General features: G+C 37.2%; 1 protein-coding gene across 8 annotated transcripts in view; it reads left to right on the top strand.

Moving 5' to 3' along the window:
* LOC107625359 (probable sodium/metabolite cotransporter BASS4, chloroplastic) overlaps positions 1-1,766 on the top strand; it is a 10,576-nt gene extending 8,810 nt beyond the window's left edge. For 7 of the 8 annotated variants that reach the window (XM_016327974.2, XM_021115873.1, XM_021115872.1 and 4 more), the window contains 3 exons: positions 480-609; positions 706-807; positions 1,303-1,766. In XM_016327974.2, the coding sequence (XP_016183460.1) occupies positions 480-609; positions 706-807; positions 1,303-1,374 (304 nt within the window). In that variant the 3' untranslated portion in view covers positions 1,375-1,766. Of the gene's footprint in view, positions 1-479; positions 630-705; positions 808-1,302 lie in introns of those variants that run through there. The other variant, XM_021115870.1, reaches the window with a different exon arrangement.

Below are 12,091 nucleotides of genomic sequence, written 5' to 3'. Positions count from 1 at the left end.
ACTGGTTACAACAGAAAATAGGATAAAGAACGAAAACTGAGCACTAGATGGGATGAAACAGAGAGGGAATCAGTGTGATATCAACCCCTTCCTAGTTATGCAATTATACTGAGAGGCAGGAAATTAGAACATAGTGTGGTAGTACTAGAGAGACTACCCATTCCTATCCTCTCTTCTATTTCTAATTCTTGACTGTCTCCTCATTCTCACCATTCACTATATAATAGACTTTAAATTGAATTGAATTGGGAAATAAGTGTGTTTTTGTTAGTGAAAATTCTTATCAATATCTTTGGTTATATTCTTTATTGTTTTTATTCTGAAATGCTGTGTATTATGACCAGATGAACTGTTTTATCATAGGGACCATAGTTTACAATATTATAGGAATTGACATTTTAATTCATTGCGAAAATTGGTTTCCAGCATTGATAGAGTTATGGATGGTTACTGAAATTCGTGTGCTTGATGTGCTGCAGACTTCTTCATCTGACCTTGCTGATATTCAATATTATAGCTGTCTCGGCCCTTTCAGCTATCTCTGGGGGTAGAAAATCGACATTTTCGCGCAAGGAAAATGCCAGTGCACTCATACTTGTTGCAAGCCAGGTGCACACTACTTGAGACCTGTGAGAAAGGCACTTCCATACATACTATTGTTGGATTCGATCATCTAAAGCTTAATATGTTCTCATAATCTTGCAGAAAACATTACCTGTAATGGTGGCAGTGATACAGCCACTTGGTAATGCATTTGGAGAACCTGGGTTACTTGTTCTTCCTTGTGTTGCAGCACATCTAAACCAGGTCGTCCTTTTTTCTTTCTCGTGTTCTGAAAATAACGTTTCAATTTTTCCCCAAAGTTGAAAACATTTTAGGGAGAATGCTAATGCATTTTTAGAGAAAGTAAGGAGTGCAGAGTTCCTGAACCCTAAAGCCTAAACCCTGTATCTTAAACTCTGAATCTGAACCATTTATATCAAATATAATAAAGAGTTAACATTTGTTTAATTAATAAGGAGTGCAGCACTCCTTAGTTAGTGAGAAGCTACATTTTAGTTATCCTCGACATTTCTAAAGGGTTTTGATTTGACTCTTCCGTTAAAGTTGTTAATAATCAAAGGTTGGTACAAAAAAAAATAAATAAACGAACAAAAGACTAACTGGATGAGATTGGAACTTAGAACAAATGTCTGATGCCATTAAGTATGCTATTCCCGTTTTTTTTTTATTCTTTTTTCTTCTTTTGGTTGTTTCTAATTATTCGTTCCATCTCATGCTATACCCCCAAACTGCTTGCAGATTATACTGGACTCTTTTCTTGTTAACTTCTTGCGTCCCAAAGACCGTTACAATGATACGAAGGTGGCCTAAACAAATGAACTGGTAGCCATCATTATGCATTGGCATATTGTGAAACACGTCAAGCTGCATCTACAGAAAGCTTAATTTAAAGGAAGTTTGAATGCTTTCCGTTCCACTTTTTGCAGTTTTAGGAGTGACGATGTTTATGCTTGTTTCCAAAGGATTTTCGTTAGTTATACTCTGCTGTCTCAGTCTGAAAATAAATGTCGACTATTCAAGTTTTATGTACCAAATCTCTAATTTATGTACCCAATAATTGTGTACTTATATCCAATATTGTGTCTCTAATAAGCATAGAAAGAGATTTGTAAAAAGGAATGGTTTTGAGAATCAGATTGAGCCGGTCGGTTCGATCTGGTTAATTGGAAACTAGAAATCAAATTGGTTTGGGTGAAGGTAAACATCGTTTGTTAATGGACAGGTTAAAAGTCGAAAAAATTTGTTAAAAAACCGGTCAATATGTGAAAGTGAAACTGATGCAATGTTATAACGGTTAACTGATTTAAAATTCTAATTATAAAAAAATTATTTTTTAAATTATATATTTTATACATACATATTTTATTTTGTTAATCTTATTTAATTTTAATTAAATTTTAGTTGAATTTTAAAACATTTGAACTTTTAACTCTATTAATTTGATGATGGATTTAATTTTCAGAACCTTGTAAAAGAAAGTTGCAAGTAAGCAAAGACATTAAGAATTAAGCAATAAGGGTAATCTTGTAAGAAAAATCCTATGGTGTGGAATGGTTTCATTTTCAGTACATGCTGAGCTGATGTAAGTGGGCACCGGATTCGATGGTCCTATAACGTTTGGACTTTTAAATGGTCCCATAACAAAATATGTTTTTTAAGTTTTTTAATAAGTGCTAAATAGTCCTTTTCTAATTTTAATTACAAATTAATCCCATATATTTTATTTAATTATAAAAACTATTTTTTATTTTATAAATTATTATTTTATCATTCATTTATTATGTTTATTAACAATCAAAAACAAAAACAATAACGAATTAGATCTTCCATTGATCGTAATAACTTTTTGGCAATCTCAATCGATTAAAAGTTTATCTTTGATCTGTTACATTTGTCAAGGATTGTGAAATCGTATTTCTTAGAAAATCAATCGATTGGATTAACAAAACAATCGATTGAATTTCAGGTTTCCCATAACACAATCGATTGGACTTCAAGTTATCACAAAACAATCGATTGAAAGTTGTAAGACAGTATGGTTTGCCCAAAAATCAATCAATTGGTCATATTACCCAATCGATTGAACTCATCAAAACAATCTGGGTTTAATTAATTCAATTGATTGGTTATATTTTGAAGTTTGTACATGACTAATGGCATATTTCAATTCAATCGATTGGTATGAGAATTCAATCGATTGAAATGTTACGTAAATAAGTTTTTATCTGCATCCAATCGATTGGTATGATAATCCAATCCATTGAACTCGGGGGAGTTCGAGCTCGCGAAGAATCCCGCCCACAACCTGAAGGCGAGACCGAAGAGGTCCAAATTGGTGATGCTTAGGATAAAACGAAAAATACCGGGGGAATCTTGAAAAGAGACCTGAAGGAGTCTCTGATACGATTCCTAAAGGAGAACGCCGATCTCTTTGCATGGAAGGCCGCAGACATGCCAGGCATAGATCCCAAACTAATGTGCCACAAACTGGCGGTATACCCAGGATCTCGGCCAGTGCAGCAGAAGCGGAAGAAGCTCGAACCAGAAAAGTCCCAAGCTGTGGAAGAGCAGGTGCAAGCCTTACTAGATACAGGATTCATAAAAGAAGTCAAATACCCACTATGGCTAGCCAACATCGTCTTGGTGAAAAAGTCAAATGGGAAGTGGCGGATGTGCACTGACTACTGATGCTCGGACTTTTGTGATGGTCTAGAATTTCCTCAATTGAATGAATTCTCGTTGCAAGTATAGTTCTAAACCAACAAACAATCCTCCCATGCAAAAATTTGAGTTGTCACAAGTACAAATCCTAATGAATTTATAACCGAAATATTTAGACTCCGGGTCATCTCCCAAGGAATTGCAATGAAGTGTTTAATTATTGGCTATGAGGATGTGGGGGGTTTGATTTGGTAATTAGCAAGAAAATAGATGGCAAGGAAAGTAAATGAACAATTAACTAATAAAAGAAATGAAAAGTACTCTTGGCTAGACATAGGTAATTGAAATCACCATCCTTGTCTACAAACCATATATTGACAATTATGAGAGGCCAACCTATTAAGTCTACTTCCAAAAGCCTTAAGTACGTAATATCTACTCCTAGGCTTGAAGTACGTCAGGAGAGGGGAAGCTAGCAGCTAACTGGAAAGGACCTTACCGAGTTGTAGAAGTACTGGGAAAAGGCTACTACAAGGTATCCGACCTAGAAGGGCGAGAGCTACCAAGGTCATGGCATGCCTGTAACCTAAGGAGGTACTATAGTTAGAAAGTAATAAAGATCTTAGGTCATGGTGCACTCTTTTTCCTAAAAAGGTTTTTTAATGAGACACCAAGCCAAGATCTACAAAATTTCCCGATTTAGAAGGGTAAGCATTTATATGTATATACTCTTGTCTATTTTATATTTCCTACTTGAATAAAGTTTTTTCAGAATAACACAAAAAAGTTATCTACCAAGACGTATTAATCTGAGTGCAAGAATTTACCGCCCGAATACGACAAGGTCGGCAAGATAAAAATCAAATTCATCGTCTGATCACGACAAAGTTGGCAAGATGAGAACCAAACTCATCACCCGATTACAAGGAAGTCGGCAAGGTGAAAGCAACAAAAATAGATTAATGCAGGAAGTTATAAAAATTAATCCATAAAAAGTCGCCTGACGTGGCCTGGCTAAAAATGGACTACAAAAAATAACTTAAGAAGTACCGACACAGAAGTCGGGCAAGTTGATCAACAAAAGTTATAAAAAGCAATCTGTTCATGCCTTGGGTCGAGCTGTACGACCCGAGCTGATTGACGACAAGTCGACCGACCTCTTCAGGTCAAGATTACCCGACCTCTTCTTAAAAGAGTTCGGCCCGATCACCAAGGAGAAGCCCAAAAAGGGCCCAAACAGAGGAACACGACCCAAATCCAAAGGCAGCCCAAGCCTAGAGAGATAAGGGTGGTTCCCTTGAAGATAAGATGACTTCACTCAAAGATAAGATAAGATAACTATCTTATCTCCAGAAAGGTCACTCCACACCATTATAAATACACTGGAGCACCCAGGTATAACTCATTCCTATTTTTAAAATTTGAATTTAAATTAGAATTAATTATAGCAATCAGCAACTCTTCAATTGATGGATGGGGACCACTTGGCTTCACTAGGATCCACGCCTAACTTGGGCTTGGCAGCATGAATTGGAGTTTAGTTGAGTGAAGCTGCACCTAACTTGGGCTTTAGTGCGCCTAACTTGAAGTGGGCAGGACTAATCTCGCGTATTATTGTTGTGTCTTGCGCCTAACTTGAGAAATCTCAAGTTCGGCGTAGCCTTGGCAGCGAGTTCGGAAAAGAAGGATGGACTATTATATATCGTTGGAAAGCTCTGAAAGTTAGCTTTCGAACGCCACTGAAACCACATCCATTGGATCTCTGTAGCTCGAGTTATTTAGGTTTGAGTGCAGAGAGGTCAGGGTTGACAGCATTATTTGCCTTCATCTCTTCTTCTGCAGAAACTCCATCAAATCCAGTTAAATGCTACCTAAAATAAACAGAATTGCACAAGACTCAAAGTAGCTTCCATTTTGGCTAAATGATAATTAATTCTTTATTAAATACAACAATTTAGATGCAAATTCACTAGGAAAAGATAGGAAAGATGCTCACGTATCACAACACCAAACTTGAACTGTTGCTTGTCCTCAAGCAACCAGAACTAATATAAGCTTAGGATGTGAATTTGCATGAGAATGAGAGTTTGATTAAGCTCATGTCTCTTCTTATAGTGGGGTTTACAACTGCAATCCTGAATAGTTTTGGCATCTCACTTTATCCTTTGAAGTTCAGAATGATTGGCATCCATAGGAACTCAGAATTCAGATAGTGTTATTGATTCTCCTAGTTCAGTATGTTGATTCTTGAACACAGCTACTTTATGAGTCTTGGCCGTGACCCTAAGCATTTTATTTTCCAGTATTACCACCAGATACATAAATGCCACAGACACACAACTGGGTGAACCTTTTCATATTGTGACTCAGCTTTACTAGAGTCCCCAGTTAGAGGTGTCCGGAGTTCTTAAGCTCACTCTTTTTGCTTTGGACCACGACTTTAACTGCTCAGTCTCAAGCTTTTCACTTGACACCTTCACGCCACTAGCACATGGTTAGGGACAGCTTGGTTTAGCCGCTTAGGCTAGGATTTTATTCCTTTGGGCCCTCCTATCCATTAATGCTTAAAGCCTTGGATCCTTTTTACCCTTTGCCTTTTAGTTTAAAGGGTTATTGGCTTTTTCTGCTTGCTTTTTTTTCTTTCTTTTTCTTTATTTTATACGTCAAATTTTTTTTCGCAAGCTTCGTGTTTTTCACTGCTTTTTCTTGCTTCAAGAATCAATTTTATGATTTTTCAGATTATCAATAACATTTTTCTTTTTTTCATCATTCTTTCAAGAGCCAACAATTTTAACATTCATAAACTTCACTATAAAAAATATACACTGTTCAAGCATTCATTCAGAAAATAAAAAGTATTGCCACCACATCTAAGTAAATAAGACTACTCTTAAAATTAACTCAATTTCTCATGCAATACATCACTTTTGTAATTTTTTATTTGAATTCAAGCTCAGTGAGTAATACGTGAGACATCTTTTAAAGCAATTAAGAGAAAACTAAACTAGACCTTGGATTCTAACTAATAAAGGATCATGCAACCAACAAAGCAAAAATAGCAGAAAACCAAAACATAATATAGAAAAAGAGGGGAGGAAAAAAATAAAAGGAATTCAACCACCTTAGTTATCCCAGCGGTTGTTTTATTCTTCAGGTTGTGTTCCTCTGTGAAGATGATTCGCCTCCCTTTTGGTGCCATAGGAATAAACAGAAAACCTTTAAGCGAAGCGTCAACACCAAACTTAAAGGTTTGCTTGTCCTCAAGCAAAGAAAAACTGAGGTGTCTGGTTCTTGTGATAAAATAGCTGCATGATCAGAGAAGCAGTAAACACTTAGTAAAAATCAAATAAGGAAGAAAACTACTACTACAAAAAATAGCTAAGGATACGAATTTATCGGGTTGCCTCCCGACAAGCGCTTCTTTAACGTCACTAGCTTGACACTTGATTATTGAAGTTTCTTCCTCTTCTTCCAGTTGGTTAAAAGAAATGTCTCCAAGGGGGGAGAGGTGAAGATTAGTGCCCCCTGATATAAAGTCCTCATAACAAGCTTTCTTTTATTCTGATTAGCTTGATTCACCTTGCTTGTTGGGGTAGAGGTTGGATTGCTTTTTGCTGACCTTTTCTTCTTTATGGATATTTTCTTCTGTTTCTTGGTCACAATCCCCTTTTCAGTGCTTTCCTTGATTGCCTTCACTTCTTTGACTTCAAAATGTGGGTGTTGTATGATGGTTAAAGTATACCCTTCATCAAGAACTTCTTGAATTGGTGGTTCAATAAACTCACCCTCCATGCCACTCTCTGCTTCATTGGAGTGTAGATTCCCATAATTGTTTTCATCCCTTGCAACCTCCTTTGTTTGTGCATCTTCCTCTTCTTCCATGTGTGAGGGTGAAAAGTTATCTAATTCACTGGAGTATAAACTCCTTTGATTGATTTCCTCACTTTCTTCCATAGGATCTTGCATTATATCTCTTGGAAAAGAATTTGCTTGCTCCTCTTCCTGTGACTTGATAATCAACTGCACATGTTTCTCTACATTTTTGACACTTGCTTTATATCATGTATGCATTCTTTCATGAGAAGCTCAAGATCTGATGGTATTTAAAATGAATAAGGAGATGGTGACTCTTGATATGAATAAGAAGGAGGTGATGGTTCTTGATAAGAGTAAAAAGATGATGGTTCTTAGTATGAATAGGGAGATAGTGGCTCTTGATATGGGTAGAAAGATGATGGTTCTTGATATGGATAGAGAGGTGGTGGTTCTTGGTATGAATATGGAGATGGTGGTTCTTGATAGTTGGAACATGAAGCACTGAAGTCTCTTTGGTTTTGAAGTAATACCTTACGTGAGTAAGGGTCGATCCCACGAGGATTGATGGATTAAGCAACAATAGTATTTGATAGGATTAGTTAGACAAACAGAAAAGAGTGTTTTGGTATTCAAAAAGCATTAAACAGTAAATTAAGAATTTCAGAAAGTAAGCAGCAAATGAGTTATGAAATATATATGGGGAAACAGTTAAGGCTTCAGAGTTATCTATTTTCCTGATTGAATTTTCTTATTTACTATTTTAATTATGCAAGATTTAATTCATGGCAAACTATTTGTGACTAGACCCTAATTCCTTAGACCTTCCTAGTCTCCTCTAAAATTCATCAACTGCCAATTCCTTGGTCAATTAATTCCAATTAGAGGGTGATGATCAAGTTCTAGTTTATATGCCACAAGAATCCTAATTATCCAAAAATAAAGGGATTATATGTCACGTATCCCGTTAAATACAAACAATTAGAAATTCAGGATAATATGTTTTCAAGCTATTGTTCAAGTAAAGAGCTTTTCCAAGTTATACCAGAACTCAATTAGAACATGGGTCATACTTCCGTTCTACCCAAATTCATAAAATAAAGAACGAAAACAATTATTGAAATATAAATCAAAACATGAATCAAAATAGAAAAATAATATTACCAATCTATACAATAGACAGAGCTCCTAACCTTAACAATGGAGGATTAGTTGCTCATGATTCAGAGTAGAATGTTATGGAATACGGAATGTAATTTTGGAATAGAATGTGATCCTCCCCGAAAGAGCTTTTCCAAGTTATACAAGAACTCAATTAGAAAGAGGGTCATACTTCCGTTCCACCCAAATTCATAAGATAAAGAGCGAAAACAATTCTTAAATTATAAATCCATACATAAATTAAAATAGAAAAAGCAATAAAATCAATCCATACAAATAGACACAGCTCCTAACCTTAACAATGGAGATTTAGTTGCTCATGGCTCAGAGAGAAAATAACTATTGTAAATTAGAATGGAATAATGTTGAGTTGATATGGAATGAAAAGTTAACTAATTCCAATCCCCTTTTATATCTAATCCTAATAAATTTAAAATCTATCTTATAAAACTAAAATAATATCTTTCCCTCAAAATAATATTTGAATTTAAATTAGAATTAATTAACAAGTCTTAGGTTGATGGGTGGGGACCACTTGTTTTGTCCATTCTGCAGCTTCTAATATGTGTTTTCTGGGCTGAAAACTGAGTCAAACCGGCCCAGAAATCGTCCCCCAGCATTTTTCTGCGTTTTCTGTACGTCGCACATGTCACGCGTACGCGTCGATGGCCTTTTTCGCATGTCACGCGTACGCATCAGGTACGCGCACGCGTCACTGAGCAAATCTTCAGATCACGCGTACGCGTCAGTCACGCGCACGCGTCGCCATGAATAGCTCCAAATCACGCATACGCGTCAGGCACGCATACGCGTCGCTCCTCGCTGCCATCTCCTTTGGTACTTGTGCTGCAGAAACTCCATCAAATCCATCCGAATGATACCTAAAATAAACAAAATTGCAAAAGACTCAAAGTAGCATCCATATTGGCTTAAAAGATAATTAGTTCTTTATTAAACTCAACAAATTAGATGCAAATTCATTAGAAAAAGATAGCAAAGATGCTCACGCATCACAACACCAAACTTGAATTGTTTCTTCTCCTCAAGCAACCAAACTAATATAAGCTCAGAATGTGAATTTGCATGAGAATGAGAGTTCGATTAAGCTCATGTCTCTTCTTATAGTGGGATTTACAACTGTAATTCTGAATAGTTTTGGCATTTCACTCTCCTTTGAATCAGAAGAATGTTACTGTCATTCGGAATTAGAATTCGGATAATATTATGAATTTTCTGATCTTTTGTAACTCAATTTAACCCTTGAACACAGCTATTTTTCTTTTCTTTGGTGCTTTGCACCTTGAGCCTAGCCGTGACTTTAAATGTTGTGTGTCAAGTTTTACTTGACACAGAAACACCACAAGTACTTAACTGGGGAACTCTTTTGAAGTTCTGATTTTTCTTTCAGCTACTCCCAGACAGTGGTGCTCAAAGCCTTTGGCATACTCTTCTAATTGCAGTTGATCTCGACTCTAAATGTTTTGTCGCAAGGATTACTTGACACAAGAACACCACAAGCATGTAACTAGGAAAACAACTCTTTGAGCTTTTAATCATGTCTGACCTCCCTAGTCATTGATGCTCAGAGCCTTGGACCTTGCTTTTATTTTTCTTTTGCTTTTTTTTTTTTTTTTTGCTTCAAGGATTAAACTTTTTACTTATTTCAGAGAAGTCGTAATAATTCTCTAAATCCCTGTTCCTAGTACATCAACATTCTTTTATTCAAATTTAAATATGCACTGTTCATGTCATGCATTCAGAGTTACAGAAAATACCACCACATCTAAGTAAATAAGATTATTCTTTAATATAAACTCACTTTCTCATGCAATACGTTACTTTTGTATTTTTTATTTGAATTCAAGCTCAGTGAGTACATGAGACATATTTTCGGAATTAAAGCAATTAAGAGAAAACTAAACTAGACCTAGGATTCTAACTAATAAAGGATCATGCAACAAACAAAGCAAAATAGCAGAAAACCAGAACATCATATAACAAAAGCGGGAAGGAATATAGAATGAAAGGAACTCAACCACCTTAGTTATCCTAGCATTCGTTTTATTCTTCAGGTTGTGCTCCTCCTGTGAAGATGATTTACCTCCCTTTGGTGCCATAAGAATAAACAGAAAACCTCTAAGCGAAGCGTCAACACCAAACTTAAAAGTTTGCTTGTCCTCAAGCAAAGAAGAACTGAAAATAGAAAGAAACAACTATTATGATGAAAGAAGAATAAAAGGATAAAAGAACAAGAGAGAATTAGGATTGGGAGAGAGAGAAAGAAAATTAAAACTGGGCGGCGAACTAGTGTAGTTGTGCGGCAAATGCGACGCGTACGCGTGGGTCACGAATTTTCCTTAATGACGCGTGAGCGTCAGGCACGCATCCGCGTGCCCATGATTTGTGCGATTCGCGCGAACCCAGCCGCGCGCGCGCACAACTCTCTATTCGCGTGACTTGGGAACCAATATTTTCATACGACGCGTGCGCGTCATGCACGCGCACGCGTGGATGGCCATTTGTGCAAATGACGCGCACGCGTCAGGGACGCATACGCGTGAACAGGTTTTGTGCTTTTTGCACACTTCCAGCCCCAAGCCAGCACAACTCTCTGCCCAAACACATTTTTACGTCGAATTCCAAGGTCACGCGTACGCGTCAGTGATGCGTACGTGTGGAGTGCCAAAATCACCAATGACGCGCACGCATCATGGACGCACACGTGTGAGGATATTTATGCGCAAGGCACCATTCCTGTGCACTCCCGTACAACTCTCTATTCGTTTTTATTTTTCACGCACACCCATCTAACGCGTACGCGTCAGCGACGCTTGCGCGTCGTGTGCTCTTCTTCTTTTTTTTTTGAAGTGTCCGGTTCCTGTTCTAAAATATCTGCATGATCAAAACACACGTAAAATGAAGGAAAACAGTAAAAACTCAATAAAAATAAAATAAATAAGAAAATTACTACTACGAAAAATAACTAAGGATACGAAATTATTGGGTTGCCTTCCGACAAGCGCTTCTTTATCGTCACTAGCTTGACGGTCGGCTCCTCTAAGGAGGAGGATCATAGGGGCTCAGCTCTTCACCCATTACTTTGAACTTCTTTCCTGTGTCTCCATAAATTAGCTCAATATGCTCCAGTGAGAGGATTCTGTTTACTGTATAAATCCATACTAGATTCTTAGTCAACACCACCTTCATTCCTGGGGAGAAACCTTCAGTGGGGATCTTTTTGTTTCTCCATCCCCTGGTATTTTCTTCTTTTTGGGAACCTCCTCCTTGGTGGATGATGCATTCCCAACACCAAACTTAGGTTTGATGTCAGGAGAAATTTTATTGTTTGTCAAAAAAGGAGGTTGGAGCTGCAGATTCTGCTGTCCGTCATCAGAGGGTTGTTGAAGGTTTGGATCAATAAGCTCAGTCTGCATGCACCTCTCTTCTTCACCTGTTGAATGTATATCTTTGAAGACATGAAAGACCAGTTGCTCATTATGCACTCTAAGCACTAATTCACCCACTTCTACATCAATCAGAGCTCTTTCAGTGGCTAGGAATAGTCTTCCTAAAATTATAGAGGCATTCTCGTCCTCCCATGTGTTAAGAATCACAAAATCTACTGGGAGGAAGAACTTACCCACTTTGACTAAGATATTCTCCACTAATCCGTATGCAGGCTTTATAGATTTGTCTGCCATCTGTAATGCTATCTTCGTGGGTTGTGCCTCTTGGATTTGCAGCTTCTTCATTACAGACAGGGGCATTAAATTGATGCTTGCTCCCAGATCACATAACGCTTTCTCAAAGGTTGTGCTCCCAATGGTGCATGGAATTTGAAAGCTCCCTGGATCTGGCATCTTCTTTGATAAGTGATTCTAAATGATGGCAC

This window comes from Arachis ipaensis, chromosome B02 (assembly GCF_000816755.2).
Source record: "Arachis ipaensis cultivar K30076 chromosome B02, Araip1.1, whole genome shotgun sequence".
Taxonomy (NCBI): Eukaryota; Viridiplantae; Streptophyta; class Magnoliopsida; order Fabales; family Fabaceae; genus Arachis; species Arachis ipaensis.
The sequence above is the reverse complement of the archived record's forward strand: the minus strand, read 5'-3'. Positions and strand labels throughout refer to the sequence as shown.